The 19,456-nt window shown below is 43.1% G+C and overlaps 1 protein-coding gene across 1 annotated transcript; it reads left to right on the top strand.

Moving 5' to 3' along the window:
• Positions 1-399: 399 nt before the first annotated feature.
• On the top strand, positions 400-1,209 carry LOC310773078 (cell division cycle-associated protein 4-like; the record flags this gene model as incomplete). The annotated part of the gene is made up of 1 exon (XM_083632998.1): positions 400-1,209. One exon carries the CDS (start codon positions 400-402, stop codon positions 1,207-1,209), a length of 810 nt encoding a protein of 269 aa, XP_083489124.1.
• Positions 1,210-19,456: the final 18,247 nt, after the last annotated feature.

Raw genomic sequence — 19,456 nt, 5'->3', positions numbered from 1 at the left:
TTATTACAAAATGCGGGTGTTATTACATAATCAAGTGTAAATTTGTCATGTTATTACATAATGCAGTGTCATTACATAATTGCTACAAGCAGCTTTAGAACAAAAATATGTGTCAGCATTGGCCTTCCAAAAACTTGTATTGGTCAAATCCTATTATGCAGGCCCCAGGCATTAGTCAGTACTCTTGTCAGTGATTGAAGAGATTTTGATTCTGAGTCTTGTCTGTCTGTCTGTCTGTCTGTCTATCTGTCTGTCTGTCTGCCTGTCTGTCTGTCTGTCTGTCTGTCTGCCTGTCTGTCTGTCTGCCTGCCTGCCCGTCTGTCTGTCTGCCTGTCTGTCTGCCTGCTTGTCTTGTCTGTCTGCCTGCCTGTCTGTCTGTCTGTCTATCTGTCTAGGTCCATGTTGGGTCGTGGCGAGAAGCGGAAGTGGAGCTGCTTGGAGGAGCTGGAGGCGGAGACAGTCCCTGCAGCTGTGACCGAGGACCAGGAGGATGTGGAGCAAGAGGAGAAGGAGGAGGGCAGGTTCCTCCTGGGTGCTGGATCCAGGTCTGCTGGGTCCACATCTCCTGGGTCCAGGTCTGCTGTGAGCCGGCTGCAGCAGCGGCAGTTGGTGCTGGGCCTCTGCCTGGAGAAGCTGCAGGCCGGTGTGGAGCTGAGCCTGCAGCGCTCGGTGCTGCTCATCAACACGCTGCGTCAGATCCAGGATGACATGCGGAGCGACAGCCCGGGAAGCTGCACGCCCGACGGGGCCATCCTGCGGCTCGACACGCCCTTCAACGGTGTCAACCCCGACCCCCGCCTTCTCAGACACGGCATGGCGGTTACGTGTCCCGGGTGTGCAGAGGGTGACAGGGAAGGTCCCTCTTCGCCTCTGCCACCAAATTCCTCTCCATCGCCTGTTTACCCTTCGCCTGTGGCAAACAGCCAGCCGAAATCCCTGACCACCGTGCCACACAACACTTTCAGTGATGCAGTAAACTCTATGGGCTACCTCAGTGACCTCGCCCTGGACGACATCTTCGAGGACATTGACACATCGATGTATGAGACGTCGGAGCTGACGGCGGCCTGGGCGCTCAGCGTGTCCTTCTGGGGGGACGAGGAGGTAAAGATGTGCCCCTCCGGCCACGCCTCTGCTGGGACACTGCAGTCCTGTCTGATGGACCTGAACGAGCTCGACCACATCATGGAGATCCTGGTGAAGTCCTGATCATCAAGACAAACTCCTGAACTTAACATCACAAGTTATGTAAATGTCATGAGCTTGCTTTACAATTAGGCATTTACCTGTGCCTGCATTTAGATATGAAATGTTTAGATATTTATATTTATGTGGATAAAAAATATGCAGCTTACATGTCTCATAAGCTTTGTTTTATGCTCTATGAGATGTGAAAACAAAAGAGAAAAATTCGCCCCCTGCTGCCATTTTAAGTTGACGTTCAACAATTATACAGGCAGAAATCCATAGACGAGAGAGACGATTTCTTGAGACAGATCAACTTGCTCTGTTGCTCTTACTAGGCAAGGCATTCTGGGAAATGTAGGAAATCACTAACTGAAGTAGAAGCAGACGAGGCAAGTTGAGAGAAAGTGGGTTCACCCAAAAAAGTAAATTACATTTCATCACAAAATAATTGAACGTCACAGGTTGATGATCTGAGGGTGGATTTCTCCTTTAATTTCCAGTAAAACTCTAAATGTAGATGGATTCAAACAGTTGTTACTCATTTAGCGTACTCGTTTACTCGTTTGGCCACTTTGCTGCGGTACTGCTGCGCTGCCATGGCAGCAGTCTGTGTGTGTGTGTGTGTGTGTGGGGGAGGGGGGGGGGGTGTTGTAAAGAACAAAGAAAACATTTAAATAACAAAAGACCCAACTTTTCCCACTGCGGCCATACCGCAGCAGAGTGGCAGTACCCCAGCAGAGTGGCAGTAAATCAGCAGAGTGGCCGTACTGCAGCAGAGTGGCAGTACCGCAGCAGAGTGGCCGTACTGCAGCAGAGAGGCAGTACTGCAGCAGAGTGGCAGTACCGCAGCAGAGTGGCAGTACTGCAGCAGAGTGGCAGTACCGCAGCAGAGTGGCAGTACTGCAGCAGAGTGGAAGTACCGCAGCAGAGTGGCAGTACTGCAGCAGAGTGGAAGTACCGCAGCAGAGTGGCAGTACCGCAGCAGAGTGGCAGTACCGCAGCAGAGTGGCTGTACTGCAGCAGAGTGGCAGTACCGCAGCAGAGTGGCCGTACTGCAGCGGAGTGGCCGTACTGCAGCGGAGTGGCCGTACTGCAGCAGAGTGGCCGTACTGCAGCAGAGTGGCCGTACTGCAGCAGTGTGGCAGTAGCAGTACCGCACAGAGTGGCCGTACTGCAGCAGAGTGGCGGTACCGCAGCAGAGAGGCCGTACTGCAGCAGAGTGGCAGTACCCCAGCAGAGTGGCCGTACTGCAGCAGAGATGCAGCTGAGTGGCAGTACTGCAGCAGAGTGGCAGTACCGCAGCAGAGTGGCCGTACTGCAGCAGAGTGGCCGTACTGCAGCAGAATGGCCGTACTGCAGCAGAGTGGCCGTACTGCAGCAGAGTGGCCGTACCGCAGCAGAGTGGCCGTACCGCAGCAGAGTGGCCGTACTGCAGCAGAGTGGCCGTACTGCAGCAGAATGGCCGTACTGCAGCAGAGTGGCCGTACCGCAGCAGAGTGGCCGTACTGCAGTAAAGTGGCAGTACAGAGTGGCCATACTGCAGCAGAGTGGCAGTAGCGCAGCAGTACTGCAGCAGAGTGGCAGTACCGCAGCGTGGCAGTACTGCAGCAGAGTGTACGGCCAAACAAAATGAGTTTCCAGGCTCACAGTGGTTCTGCCATGTTTCTCTCCTATTTCAGGAGAAGTTTGAGTGAAAGCAAAGCTGTGTATCCCTGGCACTCCTCTTAAGTTTGAACAAATGGGGGGAGGAACTTGAGCAGTCAAGGTTTGTGCTGCCTGTATCAGACCCGACTTGCTTATTCATTGAAATCCTTTCAATTACTTAGAGGCTTTGCTTTAGTTGGCCTGGGCAGCAACGGGCTGCGTTTCCTTACACTGACTGACTGCTTCCTGTTGCACCAGGTAGGATCTTTAAACTAGAGTGGGACCACACCACACAGAAGTCAAACGCTGCTAAATCTTTGGCTGTGGCTACTAAGTTTGACCACTCTACTAGCCACTCACACAGGTATCCACCCATCCGAGCGTTTATCCTCAGTGAAAAACAGTGAATGTGGCAATTGGATTTTGGAATTTACCAGCAAATGTGGCCTGTAGACATCCTGCTTTCAAACCCCCAAGATTAATACTGCGTTCACATCATATTGGAAAAAGTGAAAGAATGAAATGACAACTCGTTACAATTTGGAAGCGTTAATGGGTTGAAGTCGTTGGAAGGCCCTCATCCAAAATAATTTCTATTTATGAATTTAATTAAAATCAACTGTAAAAGAATTGCAGCAGCTATTACACACTGTAAGTACAGTTGATTGTATTATTAAACTCAATGTACACCAGATGCGGTGCGGATCTGGTAAAACTGCCGGAACAGACTCCCGCCCCATGTTAATAGATGGGCAATACGTGCGGTATGGAAAAAATACGCACCTGTTCTATTTTTGTCAGATGGTGTCTGACAGTACATGGGTGTGGGTCTGTTCAGGCAGCTGCACGGAGCCGTAACACAGGCGGTGGACATAGGCCATTAGTGTGAATGTAATTTAACTGAACTTTTATTATCCCCCACGTCTTAGTTGAAATTAGCACTAGTGGGCTGATGTGAACGTTTTCCCCTCATCAGCAGCTTGTATTTACGCTAAATCCAACATGACGTGAATGCATCATAAAACATTTAGTAATGTAATCCCAGTCTGATCCTGACTGAGGAGTTGATTGCCTCAAGTCAACATCAGGACAACTCTTCCATGTCTCGGAATTGTAAATGACAACGTAAGCCTATGTATTTTTACCTGCCTTGATTGTATGTATTTTTATCGCAGTTGGAAGTGTTTTTTCTTTTACAAAAGTTTTATATGCGTGTCAGACTGAAACTCAAATCTTCTGTCCAGTAGATGTGATGCAGTGAAAGTGACAGATCATCACAGTGAAGTATGCTCGACTTTCACTTTCGTTATGTTTTACTCCTGCTCTACCTCTTGATCCATATTATTGCCGTCGGTGTTCGCACTCATATTTAAATATAATATGATTAGCTGATATATGAATCATTTGATCTGATCACGGTTGAAAATCTAGCCCTCTTTGGTCATCCCCCTCTCTCATCTCATGTTAACAATGTGCCTTACCTACTGAACCTGATTCACATTAGCGTTTAGGTTTTTGTGGTGGTTTGAGCTCGAGCTTCACCAATAAAACCCGAAGAATTGCGGCTGAGGGACAAGCGTAGTGCGGAGCGTTGTATAAAGCAGTGGTTCTCAGCTTGGGGTCTAGGGACCACCAGGGGTCCTTGAGGGAGTTCCAGGGGGTCCCCAGCAAATTGATGAATTGTTAAACTTCACCATTATTTAATTTATTTCATTTCCATGAAGTTAACACAATTGCAAAATCTAGAAGAATGATTTCATTTCAATTCAAAGATCATCGCCACCATCTTCTCCCTCTGCCTCTCTCTGGTCTGGTCTGAGCTTAATCTATTCTGACATGCTGACAGTGAACTAGCTGAGAGAGGAGATGGCAGGGCGGAAAAAAACAGGGGTGGGGGTGGGGAGGGCCGGTGTGCGTCACTTGTTAAGTAGGAGGGCCTCAGAGGTAAAAAAAAAAAAAAAAAGAGAGAGAGAGAGAGAGAGAGAGAAAGGTCTTGTTTTGCCCAGTCTCACACCACCAACCAATCATGTGAGATGTAAGAGGAGCGCACTGCTCCTCACTTGTTTTTGCTCTGCAGCAGCTGGACCTCAGCTGGTGAGAAAACACTCAGAAGCAGAAACTGCAGCATTATTTATTTATCATTGTTGGAAAAGAGAGCTAGTGTCTACCAGTGTCTGTAAAAGCACAAGCTATTGTTGATGATGCTGATTATGAACTGAATGATGAGTTTGTTGGATAATAAGATGATGATTGATGACTTCTTGTATTTTTGTGGAATATTTTATAGATTTTATTCAAATATACAATGAAAAACGCTCGGTGGCTTGTCTGAGTCTCGTTCTTTTTCTAACAGTAAAGCAGTCCGTATTATGCAATACCATATAGGCCTGTTTGTATTTGTTTGCATCAAAGGAACATAAATCCATCCAGATTTTAAAAACACGTTCAGATTATAGAAGTATACATTTAAATAAAGTTATCAAAATACATCATACATGAAGAAGCACACATTATGTATTAATCTATACTTGACTGACTACATGTGATTTGGAAATGTACTGTTTTTTTAAACATGGCTAGAGAGTGAAAGACAAGCTCAGCCTGCAGTGCCCCCTGCTGGAGATTTAGCAGAACAGCAGATAGATACTGCCTGCATGACTCATGTTTGGTGATGCTGTTGTGTGGGGTTTTTGCAACGTCATCACTCATGGTTGATTTTAGGAAGCTGATCCTTCGTCAAAGCCAACTTCTCCCTCTAATCTGGTAAAAAGGTATTGTGTTTCTCAAAGTGTGGTCTGCAGACCCTCAGGGGTCCTTCAGGGGGTTCCACAAGGTCCCCCAGCAACATGGGGCAATGTTTGAGAACCCCAAGTAAGTAAACAATTCTGAGAGGCAGAAATATTCTCATTGGTTGAGTTAAACCTCAGTGGGTGGAGCAAGAGCTAAATGAGAGAGGAGAACACTCCTAATTCTACTATTTGAAAAAATGCTATCTATCTATCTATCTATCTATCTATCTATCTATCTATCTATCTATCTATCTATCTATCTATCTATCCATCCATCCATCCATTTATCTATCTAAACTGATAAAGCACATTTGTTGAAGGTGTCAGTGTTTCTCTGGTGGCAGAGATCAACCCGCTGCGGAGGCTTAGAGCAGGGCTTTGGCTCTGGAAGCCTCCGTCTACCACGCTGACTCAGCACACACACACACACACACACACACACACACACACAAACACACGCACACAAACACACCCAAGACTACCAGAGGAATTCAAACAACCTGAGCTAACGAGATGACTCATAAAAGGGAGGAACAATTAAGGACTGAATGAATATGATGTATAGCCTATGTAATATGTAATGTGACCAGCAGGTAATGCTGTGCAGTGAGTCAACCTCACTCCCGAGATGTCAAGAGACGCTCTAGTGTCAGATGCTAGAACTTAGAGCGTCCGCCTCTCATGCTGGAGGTTCCGAGTTCGATTCCCAGCTGCGGGGGACTGACGGTACACAACGTCGGTTACACATTGGATAAAGAAAACACATATTCATAGAATGTCCAAAAGCGGGGAAAAGATGCAAGGCATTCAGGGCAGAGGGCCAATCTGCCAACGACATTATTATATGTGTGTAAGTAACTTCATATCAGATGAATAGAGAAAGGACTGAAAGCTCTGTGAGTAAACACACCTTGACTTCTTTCCAGACGAAGATAGAGAGGAATTACAAACACCCAGGGACATGTAGTCACATCAAGAAAATCATATATCTGCAAAAACTCCCCTCATCTATCTGATTATCTAGAACTTTACGCTCCAGACAGCTCAGTGATTCAGCACCGGCTCTGAATGCCTCCTGAACTCCAGCGTTAAAGCAGAAATGGATTTGATCCATCCTTTACCACAAAACAACCGACTGACTGCTACGATTCAGCATTCTTCGACAGGTTGTGACCCTACCGCTAAAACCACATGGACTCACTCATTGAAAAGGGAAATACGGGGAAGCTACTTATGAGGTCAAGACAAACCAGCCCCCTTGATACAGATTGCAGACCTCTGATCCATTCCATAACACTGCTGCGTGGTGAAAACATTTTAGCTCCAAAATGTCAAACTTTTCAGCAGCTTTGGTTTTAGCTTGACAATCATGGATGTTCTGCATGTATCCAGCATGTTTGCAAAGGGGTTGATGAGCCCAAGGACTGTCATATCCTCACTCCATTGAGCTGAAGCAAAAAGATGAAAATCACTCCAAATGGATGTTGGATGATGCTGATAGGAGCCTTGGCCTGAAAGCAGCTCCACTCCTCCACTATGCCACATGGCTGTGCTGCCAACGCAGTTGAATCTAATTTTCTCCCAATGAATTATAAATGCGGATAATTAACGACAGAGGATAAGCTATTAGTGAAGTCTGCACTGGTCTCACTCACGCATATTATCAGATCATTGAGTGTCGGGGTTAGTGCAGCAGTAGATTCCCTGCCTACCAACACGAGGGTCGCAGGTTCAAGCCCCCTGTTACCTCCGGTTTGGTCGGGCGTCCATACAGGCACAATTGGCCGTGTCTGCGGGTGGGAAGCCGGATTAAGGTTATGTGTCCTGGTCGCTGCACTAGTGCCTCCTCTGGTCGGCCGAGGCGCCTGTTCGGGGGGAGGGGAACTGGGGGGGAATAGCGTGATCCTACCACGCACTACGTCCTGTCGGTGAAACTCCTCGCTGTCAGATGAAAAGGAGCGGATGGCAACTGCACATGTATCAGAGGAAACATGTGGTACTCTACAGCTCTCCCCAGATCGGCAGAGGGGGTGGAGCAACGACCGTGACAGCAGGGCGAGTTGGCCGAGTACAATTAGGTGGGGGTGGGGTTGGGGGACAACATAACATGTTTTGACACAGTTAATTACTCCACTTTGCTCATCACTAATTGTCGGGTTTGGAAATGTCAGTGGGAACAGAAAGAGTCTCTCCAGGTCTGATGCAACACAAGCTTCCACTCTTCAGCTAACATGGACATAATGACACTTACATGGTACAGAATTAACAGTAATTCAGTCTCCATTACAGTGTTAAAATGTTTCGGGTAATCTAGCTCTCTAATGTCTTACACAAACCAGGGTAGGAGAGGAAGCCACACGATAAAAGATTTCTTAATTTAAAAACAAATCCAGACTGGATACTTTTTTAAAGCAACGCCCTGTTTCATAAGCACACGTCCATCAACAGCAGTTGTTTAAGAAGTGGAGAGCGTTACTCATTCACTCTCCATATTTTCTCAGCCTGTCCAGGGATTTGAACCAGCCAGAGTAACCTCTAGAGTAACGTTAAATCTCTCCTATAGAGTAACGATAAACCCTGAAGTTTCTTTGGAGCAACAATAAATCCTTTGTATGGAACGAGCCATGGGAAAAATAGTCGATTCCGTGCTGGAGTCCGGTATCAATTTAATCAATTTTTATTGATGTCAAGATGAAGTTGGTCATCGTTACATTTGAACATACTTCTCCTATCCACCTTTAAATTCTCATGTCCATGGATAGACACACCGGAAAATTAAATTATGCCGTGTGCCTGAAAACACATAATTCATTTCCAACACATTTTTTCAAAGTGGAAAGTGTGCAGTGGATCAAAATCACCAGTTGAAATATTTAGCATAGAATTGGACTCATCTTTCCGTTACACACTGCACTAACTTCAGAGCTGAAACACACTGACCAGGTGAATCCAGATGAAATCTAGGATTCAGTCATGAAGGGAAGATGTGTGTCACTGTCAAATGACTTGTGCTACCTACATGGTATAATAACCAATAAAGCGAGGGTGGAGATGATTGGTCACCTCCATCTCATATAGGTTGAGGCGATGTCTTGTCATAGACGCTGGGTTAGCTGGCTCAGTCTGGCTGGGGGCGTGGTCAGGGTGGGGTAAAACCCCCGTTCTATCCATTCAGCAAAGTTAGAATTTAGCTGCTAGCCCAGCCCAGGCAGACACGATCAGGGATTCAACCACCGCAGTAAACGCACATCTGAGCAGACGTCTTGTGTTCTGCTCTAGAACCCCCAAAACTGTAGTTAGAGCCGCAGCACCTTCCTTTGGTGAGTCAGCCCATTGAGATATATCAGCGGTTTTACCCCACTCGCACGCCAGCCGTATAACATTTTGTGGGCGTTCCCACACATGCCGACTGTCTCTATATGCTGTTTTGTCAGAAAATCAAACCCAGAAGACAATGCTAAGTAGGGATGCACGATGTATCGGCAATCATATCGGTATCGGCCAATGTTAGTAATTTTTTCATATATCGTATCGTCCGATGAGCAAAATAACAGCAATGTTAATATCTGTATCTGCCAAAACTTTCATATTGAGAGGAAACATGATTATGGACTTCTCCAAATGTTTTCGAAATAAAGAAAGACATTGCTTCCTTCAAATTCAGTGTTTACATGTGTTTTTCAGTATGTGCAAAATGTTATCATTTTTATACAGATATTGACATCGGTAAATATCGGTTATCGGCCATAATAACAGCAATGTATCGGCCAATTTATTTTTATATCTGTGCATCCCTATTAACAAGCTAAATTTCCCAAACCTCATTCAAACAAAACTGTAACTACAAATGCTACGTATTCCTATGAAAGGCTCAGCTGAAGACTGTGATAGACAGTTGGGTCACTAGTGTTGACAGAATGTACTTATTGTAAGTCGCTTTGGACAAATGCATCTGCTAAATTATGTAATGTAATGTATGTTAGTCTGTCTAACTTTAACCTTGCAGTAAATCTGCATGGCTGTGTGTTTTCTTACTGTTGATTGAAACAACTCCTTGGTTTGGTTTTTCCGCATTGTTGGATAGGATAAATATCACCATTGCATCATAACAAAATTTCCAAGTAGGAAATTTGTTGTTCTGATCTGATAGCACATGAACGCACAATGGGACCACATGACACCACATGAGCCCACATGGTGCTTCCCTGAGGGTATGGTCATCAGTAAGTCAGGCCAACAAGGCAAGGGGGTTTCTTCTTTTTGTGTTCTCTGGTTTATTTTACTGCTTATTTAATAGTTGTGTCTATTAAATAGCAAAGTAAATTAAATAGCAAAGAATATATCATTGAAAACAACACAAAAGTCCAGAGAACACTCCAATAATAATACTAATTATAGCTGCTGCGCAGCAATGAGTCGTGGCCGGGCAAGTCTCAAGGCTTTGAGCTATTATGACATCAAAATAGCTCGAGTGACATCAGTGATGGCATCACAATTGCTTGAGTGACTGATGACATCACAAATACAACCTAATTGCCCTAGGTAATTAAGGCAATTAGGCTATACATGGGGGCAGAATTCAACGTTTTGATGCACTGTGGGCTCAATTTTTGACCAATCGAAAATCTGTTTGAGACTTTTGTGTAGGACAGTCTAACGATGCAGATGCTGAAGTTTGGTGTCGTTTGAAGAAAAAATGTGGGAGGAGTAGGGTTTAATTAGTTTTACAGTTTTTGCAGTTTTGCGGTCTTTAGACTTCATAATTGGCCATAGGTTGCTTTGTACAAAAGTTTCTCCTCATTTGGGCCCACATTTCTGTGAAAGTTGCAAAGCTGTAGCACGTATGCCAGATCTTTTATGAATTTTCAAAGTTTGAAACTTTAGACGGTCGCTGTAGTGCCGCTGTTAGGACTATTGGCGCCAAATTTGCGTCAAAGACGTTTGGCATGGGACTGGACCTTTGTGCAAAGTTTGGTTAGTTTTCATGCATGGGAAGTTGAACTTCCCGGGAGAAGAATAATAATACAGGCAAATACAATAAGTGTTTCATTTCTGAAGAAGGTCCTTGTTGACCGAAACGTTAAGAATAAATCAACTGGGAGTAAGTCGAGCAGTGTGCGGACTCTATTTCTTTTTAAATACAATAAGTGGCCCTGCCGCTTCGCTGGCCCGGCCACTAATAATAAAAATAATTATTGATCATGTACATTTTCATTTTTTCAAGTACGCAGATGATATGGTGTTGGCTGCTCTCCTGCAGGAAGGGGACAGAGAGAGAGAGAATTTGTATTGAGGCTTCAAAATTGGTGTTCAACAAGTTCCTTAGAAATAAATGCCTCAAAGACCAAGGAGCTAATCTTACAAAACAACAAAGATTCAATGCAGCCTGAGCCAATAATCATAAACGGACAAACGGTTGAGATGGTTGACGATTTTAAATATCTGGGAACATACATTGACAGCAGTCTTACATGTACCTTTAAAGCAAATACCGATCAATTCTTTTTATGTTCACAACGCCTCCACTTGTTACGCAAGCTCAATAATTTTGGAGTAAGCCAAAACATTCTAGAAACAGTATATAAGAGCCTAGTGTAAAGTATTTTATCTTTTAATATGATTATGTGCTAAGGCAATCTGAACATTAAATGGAGGAACAAGCTGCAGAGAATAGTGAATATGGCCTCCAAGATCAAAGACGATGGGAAGCAAGATGAACCAACTTCAACTCACTTCCTGTCATTTTGGCACGTGGGTTTTGCTCATGGCTTTCCACAGCCACGGCCACTAAGAGATTTTCGGCAGGTCTGAGTCTATTGGCGTCAATGGGAAAAGTCAACCTGATCTCAATTATGACAGATCCCTTCGCCCCCATATTCATTAAAGTAAATATGCGGCTCATTCTCCGAAGCCACATATCTTCAGAATATTCTGACACTAAAATGGCATTTTTCAGACAGACAGATCAGGAGAAAATTAAACTTGTTCAAGACCTGTCTCTATCTCAGCAACACACTGTCATGAGATTTGTCAACAGGAACTTGTGGTAGCGGCTAGGAAGCGATTAGCTAAAGCTACATGTGAAGTTCGTTGATGTAGTAGCTAAATCTGTGGCTAGAATTTATTTTTCTTTAATGGAATATCTTACAGTTTCAACTGGACATACAGCTTAACTGTATACTTTGTGTTTATATGTGTGGTTTGTGTGGAGTTTGGGAACTCACGATCTCTATTTCAAGTTAGCTTGCTAGGTCGGCACTAACCCCGCTTAAAGCCTGCTTGAAGAAGAAAACAAGTGGGGGCGGGGGGTAACAAGACTTGGGGAGAGGTGACTACGTCACCATTTGCATTTAAGAGACTTGCTGCCACCAGTTGTTAAAATTGGCAGAGCCTGCGGTGAACCATCTACAGTATAGTAATATAATATCTATGCGAAGATCCTAGGGAAGCCACAGAAGTGGCTAAGTAGCCTGTACGATGAAATAATTTAGAAGTAAAGCTGAGAGGATCATTAACGACTCCTCTCATCCACTGTTCAGTGAATTTGAACTTTGACCATCAGGGAAGCGTTACAGACTACCGATGGCAAAGTAGGCCAGTAAATCTGTGGAAAAAATGCCCAACCGAGAACAAATTGATACAAGAAGTTTTTCAATGGATTCTGTTACCATTGGGTAGGTATGATAACATACTAAAAGTCTACCAACGGGAAAATTAGGAAAAGGAGTCATTTTCAAGATGGCGTCCGAGATGGCTGCCGGGAGCTTAAAATAGCTATTTCTCAATTACTATTCATCCTAGAAAGGTGGCTTTGGTTTCTCAAACTAGGTTTTAGGGATCAAGGAATATGATTGTATCAGTTCATTATTTATTGACAAATCCAAGATGGTGTCCCAAGAGGGCTGCCAATTCACTGAAACGGCTATACAGTGATACTGATATCAAAATTGCATTACAGCATTTAGCAGATGCTTTTATCCAAAGCGACTTTTATCCAAAGCAACTTATATTTTTCATTTTATTTTTAATAGAAGGGGTTTTAGTTCAAGCGTCCAGGAATAGCCTGAAGAGGTGTGCTTTTAGTCTCCGCCTGAAGATAGCCAGTGATTCGGCCATTCTGACAGAAGAGGGGACCTCATTCCACTATTGTGGCGCCAGATGAGTCGTGACTGAGCTGTTTTAAGAAATCGTTATGTGTTTATTTGTTGGGGGGAAATTCAGTAGCCAGAGCTCTTGGAACTGCCAACTTTTTACCACGTGCACAGCCTGTGCAGCGTGTCAGTGATGTCATTAGTGCCAAACTTGGGCTGCTGAAAAGGTGATGATGTCATCAGTGATGATGTCATCAGTGATGTCATCAATGCCAAACTTGTGCTGTTGAAAGATGTAGTTTCCTCGAAGTTGCATGGTTTCTACATGACACATGTGGTCCTGGGCCAAAGTTGCTCTTGTTCTAGTTCAAAGCCAGAGATTTTGGGAGAGCGCAGATAAGGCAATGGCAGACTAAATACTATTGGACTGAATTTCCCTAAACACTGCCCTGAGTGAAGACTATAAGTAGCCTGCATACTTTCCATGTGTTTCAGAAACATAATCATAGTTGTTTTCTGATTAGTATAGAAGCTAGCTAGCTAGGTAGCATGATTTACGATACCTAACAACTTATTCGGTTGTTTATTCTTAGAGGTTGAATTACAATGTGTGTGTGTGTGTGTGTGTGTGTGTGTGTGTGTGTGTGTGTGTGTGTGTGTGTGTGTGTGTGTGTGTGTGTTCCCCTCAGTCGAATAAATGAAGAGCTGGAAAAAAGGAAGATGGAACTGCGTGCTAGGTCCAAGACAAGTCAGTTGTGGTTGTGTTACCAAAGCATGGTAAAAGTTGCTAGATCACTGATAAATGCAGATTGAACAGGTTCAGATCGAACAGGTTCTTTTGGCTGATGCACCTACGTGCCGTGTCTGACTGCTTGCCGATATTTGCCGCAGCTGGGCATTACAAGTACTTGAAATCAGCATACTTCTATGTCCAAGAAATGAGTCAGCTTGACATCAACCAGTCGCAGTCGTATGCTGACTTCACCATCCGGCATTATGGTTCATCTACGACAGTTGTCTTTGCTGACTATAAGGAAGGGACATCCATTAAAGACAACACTCATCAGAGAAGAGGACACATCCCAGCTTCACTGCTGAGACAGAGTTCTCAGGTAAGAAGGAGGAGTTCCTGACAAGAGATATCAATAAACAGAGACTGATCCGGATGACAATCGATGAACTGAAAGAAAGCGATTGCACTGTGGTCAATGCATCTGGGGATGCTGATGTAGACAGTAAAGGCTGCAGTGGAGACATCCCTTCTACACACTATGCTGATTGGAGAAGTTACTGATTTCCTTGTCTTACTCCTTTACTATGCACAGGGAGATGGTAAGGGCCTTTGTCAGTTCAGACAAGTCCAAAGCTGATGGCAGTGTAAAAAGTGTATGACATCAACCGTCTAAAAAAAATCCTCGGACATGACCTGTGTTCTCAGTTGATATTCATCCATGCCCTAACTGGTTGTGATATGACTTCTCAGATTTTCGGTGTTGGCTGCTTTCCGGAAGCTTGTAAAAGGAGACCCTGTACTTCGGTCTTGTGCCAACGCATTCACCATCCCAAACCAGACAAAAGAGGTGATCGATAACTTTAAGTGCCAAGTTTTCTTTGGTGGCAAGTGCACAGATTCCAGCAAGAAGATTCAAGATTCAAGATTTTTATTGTCACTCCGTAGTACAAGTATCACGTGTGAAATTCTTGTGCTGTGGACTCCGTTTACAACATAGTACAAATATAACAGGGCATATGAGGTAGTCTCTGCTTCCTCGCTTGTAACACCCCAACTGAATCTGCTACCAAACTTCACTGCCGTAGAGCATAATAGCAGATCATGGTCTGGATGGGAAAAGAAGAGGGTATGGATCATGCCATGAACTGGGGGTGGGACCTGCAGGATAATCAACTGGGGGTGGGACCTGCAGGATAATCAGTTAGTCCCACTTATGACAAGAATTAATGCTGTTCCAGAAATTCTCTTGAAGGTCATTCATTGTAACTGTTCCACTGCCTGCAAGACACTCTCTTGTAGAAGACTAGGGTATCGGCCCCTTTGGGTTCCGCCCTTGGGCTGAAATCTCTATTAACGGAGGACCCCAGGCGCAGCAGCCAAGATTGAGGTGTGAGAAACACCGGAAACTTGGAGGAAGAAGAAGAACCAGGTCTAGAGTGTGAGACCATCCAACTGTGAGAGGCAGCAATGTGCCACCAAGATTGAGGAGGTGTGAGAAACACCGGAAACTTGAAAGAAGCCTCATGCAGCTCAGCCGCTGCTCAGCACACAATCGCCTGCCCTATTGGCATGTGCAGCGCACAATTGCCCAACCTCGCATCACTGATGATGTCATCATGCCTATGACATCACTGATGTCACAATGCCTATGACATCTGTCATAAGATATTTTGGTCAATAATGATATCACTGATGATGTCATAGACATAGACAACAGCTGGTAAACCTGGCTTATTGGATTACTTGATTACTTTGTAGTTATAATGTGGTAATTTAAATTATTTCCTGGGTGCCTTAAACCTACTGATAAGCTACATGAATTTGTTGATACATTTTATTTATTATTAAAAAAAGATTAGAATTTCTATTTATGACACTAATATGTCGTATTTTTGGTTAAAAGGTGTACTGGATGAATCATATAATTTTTGCCTATTTTGCAAAAGAAAATGCTTCCAAAGATATTTATTGTATACCATTTTTGTGGATAATACTTAATATCGATTACATCAAATGTGAGTTTTCTGGTGAGTTCACTTTCAATAAAAAAATAAGTTAATAGAGTAATTGTTTATGCATAAAGGTAAACACAAAACATATCTAGATTAACTATATTCTATATGTTGACCCCATTCACTGGATTACCCTATTCACTGGAATCGGTGGCCATCTTGGATTTGTCAATAAATAATTAACTGATGGTAATTTCACTCACACAATCATATTCTTTGAGCCCTAAAACCTAGGGGTAGACACCAAAACCACCTTTCTATGATGAATAGTAATTGAGATATAGCCATTTTAAGCTCACGGCAGCCATTTCGGACGCCATCTTGAAAATGACCCCTTTCCTGAATTTCCCCGTTGGTAGACTTTTAGTATGATATCGTACCTACCCAATGGTAACAGAATCCATTGAAAAACTTCTTGTATCAATTTGTTCTCGGTTGGGCATTTTTTTTCCACAGATTTTCTGGCCTAAAGAGAAACATCTATAAGAAGTCCTTTGTCCCAGATGCTGTCATGGCAATAAATAAAACTAGTAGGATGCGATAGATACTGCATAGGGTGGTGCTCTTTTACCTTTTAATTTGCTGAGGTTTTTTGCACAGCAGGTTTTTCTTGATTGTTTTTGAATTGGACAGGTCGTAGACCTATGATTTGTAAATTTGACCTGTATTGTGAGATTGTTGTACTTTTATGCATCGGTATGTTTTTGAATGTGTGTCGACTGTATTGTAAACGTGTAGTCCTATTTCTTATCACATTGCATTGTTTCATATCATGTTTTGTTGTGTTTCATGCTTTTAAGACATATCTATGGTGGAACCAAAGACAAATTTCCACTTGTGGATAATAAAGTTTTCGTAATCATAATCGTAATAAAGTTGCTTCAGGCCAGCTTGGTGGATTAGTCAGCTGAAGTAAATTGCATTTGTAATTGGTGATGAAGGGGCTACTTGCTTGGTTTTCCAGGGCTTGTTTGGACCATAATGATTGATTTACATTAAATTATTTAAGTAACTAAACAAGAAAATGCTCAGATTGCCCCCATACTTTTCCAGACTTTGATTTGTTTTGAAGATGTTTTGTCTGGTGTTCAATATGACTTACGCAGATAGGCATCATGGCCCTGCTAACTACAGTAGGTCATATCGCTGTATAGATGAAGATTTTTTCTTGGGTGAAAAAATATCAGTGAGTTGAATGATTGGCAGGGCTGCTAGCCAGTTTCCATTTTAAAATTCCATATTTTTTCAGGCAGACCGTCTTGACTGGATTTGATTCCGGTGGGTATTGCTGACTGCGGTTGGGTAATAAGAGCATCTCTCTATCTGACTATTCTTCACATCAACAAAAACTGTGGACTCAAAATGGATCTACATTACAACAACATAAAAGCTAGGATTATGTGTGTATCGGACCTGAACCAGAACTTCCATACTTTTCAAGATTTTTTTTTTCAAATTCCCAAACTATTCAAGACCTGGAAATGATAAAATTCATTTTTAATATTTTTTCCAGACCTTCCAGACCTAGGTAGCAACCCTGTGATGGAGTCTGAATTCAGCTCGGTGTGTTTCTAAACTTTCTAGCAGAGCGTATGGATGTGTTATCGTCTGATGTTGTCAGCCATGCAGATTCCAACAGTGCAGTCGAGGATAAACATCTGTCTAGAATGGAGTCTGTGAAGTGTGTGTGTGATGTGTGTATGTGTGTGTCATCACCTGTCTAGAATGGAGTCTGTGAAGTGTGTGTGTGTGTGTGTGTGTGTGTGTGTGTGTGTGTGTGTGTGTGTGTGTGTGTGTGTGTGTGTGTGTGTGTGTGTGTGATGTGTGTATGTGTGTGTTATCCAGCCCTCCGTGTCATGTGCCATGTGTCATGTGATGCTGGCTTGTCTCTGGGAACATCAGGTTGGGGCTTCACACTGTGTTTAGTGGAACGGAAGGCGTGTTAGCAGACGCTGATCTGTCCTGACTTCTCTTGGAACCCAAATGCATCCAAAGCGCTCAGCGTATCACAGATCATTCCTGTCATTCTTACAGCCAGTCAACCGCTTCCCCGACACATCTGTCCGCATCGCTCATAAGCAAGCCAACTTTGAAACCGTGACAACCCAAATGGCAGGAGCCGATTTAGTTTCTAATACATGAGGCAGTTTACCTGATGTAGGCAATATATATTAAAATGAAAATAAAATATTTGTGTTATTAGCTCCATGTTATTCTGCTGTAGTAATCACTAGGGATGGGTAACTAAGCACGTTACATGAAAAGACTGAACAAAAAGAGTAAAGACTAAAGACAAGACAGCACAAGCCACCTTTCCTGATTCTTGTGTTTTGCCTTCTCATGTAATACAGCCCTTGAACGCTAAAAAGCCTATTGATTACATATATTTGCTCAGAAAATTCCCCACAAAGCTGGGGGGCTGGGGGCGCAGGGCGCTAAGAAGAGTGAGGCGCGCGGCCCAGCACGTAACAGGATGTGAGCTGCCAGAACTGCAGGAACTGTATAATCAGCGGTGCCTCAGGAGGTCCCTGAAGATCATCAAAGACACAAACCACCCCCACAACAGCCTGTTCTCCCTGTTACCCTCAGGGAGGAGATACAGGGTCCCAAAATCACGCACAAATCGCTTGATCCCAGTTTCTTCCAGCAGGCCACGAGACTCATAACATACACAAATAGTGTAGTAGCTGTACTGTACCGTACTGTAGCTGCTACCATTACATATGTCTAATGTTTAATTGTATGTTTAATTAGGTATGCTATTTGCACCTGTGCAAACAGAACGTCAACTATGTTTAAGTATGTCTAAAGTATGCACATGCCATGTGCACCTATGTGCAGTGAATATGCCACTGTCTCTCACTTGTCTTATCACTCTACTGCCTTATTGCTTGTTGTATCTCTTGTTGTTTTCCTGCACTCATATGCCCTGTTATTTTTTGTACTATGTTGTAAACGGAGTCCACAGCACAAGAATTTCACACGTGATACGGAGTGACAATAAAAATCTTGAATCTTGAATATGGCGAGCACGTCTTCCTGTTGTTTTCACGAGGATGATACAGAAGAGGGCGGTTGTTTGTCATGTGAAGCAGCAGAGAATCTTTTTCTTTTTTTTCTCCAGCCAGAAACCCAGTCGGATTCTTTGAACTTGTGCCAAAACTAAATGCTGTGTCATTTCGCTGCTCATGGACGAACCAACCAATAAATAAATAAATAAACAAATAAATAAAACACATAAACACATGATCGCATCTGTCTGTATTTGCCCTGACTTGACTGTAAATTCAGAAAAACAGCAGTTCTGGAATCACGAATGTAGAGTTATTATAACAAGCAAACAGACATGGATCAAATAGCACTTACATCTGAAAACTGTCAGTATTGTTTTAGCAGATTGGATTACTGGGAGGATTTTTTCCACATAGATCACTGAAAATCAATCAGTGGAAATTATTTAAATGTAAATTTGGCAGACTTTGAGCCTGTACCTTATATCTGAATATAGGAAGAAAGACAGCAATATATATATATATATATATATATATATATATATATATATATATATATATATATATATATATATATATATATATATATATATATATATATACAGTATGTATGTATGTATGTATGTATGTATGTATGTATGTATGTATGTATGTATGTATGTATCTATATATATATTATTTTGAATCTTTCTGAACAATGCACAGATAAGACAAACAAACACACTCAGACACAGGAAAAGAAACAAAAAACATACCTCATCAACATTCAATATTACAACGTGATTACCAGCCGCATTATGGTGCTTAAGTTCTTGTGAGAGACATTGTGCTTGGGATCCCACGCAAGAGGTCCCTAACCTCGTCGAGGTAGGCTAGAAACGGGTCCCAAATGGTGGAATTTTTTTAAAGTGAGTTGGTCCTCAGGAACCCAAGTCTCTCCATCCGTATAACAGAGGTCATGTCCGTCAACCACAGTTGGAAAGAAGGT

Source organism: Poromitra crassiceps, assembly GCF_964638095.1.
Source record: "Poromitra crassiceps genome assembly, chromosome: 3".
Lineage (NCBI taxonomy): Eukaryota > Metazoa > Chordata > Actinopteri > Beryciformes > Melamphaidae > Poromitra > Poromitra crassiceps.
This window is presented reverse-complemented; position numbering and strand designations above follow the sequence as displayed.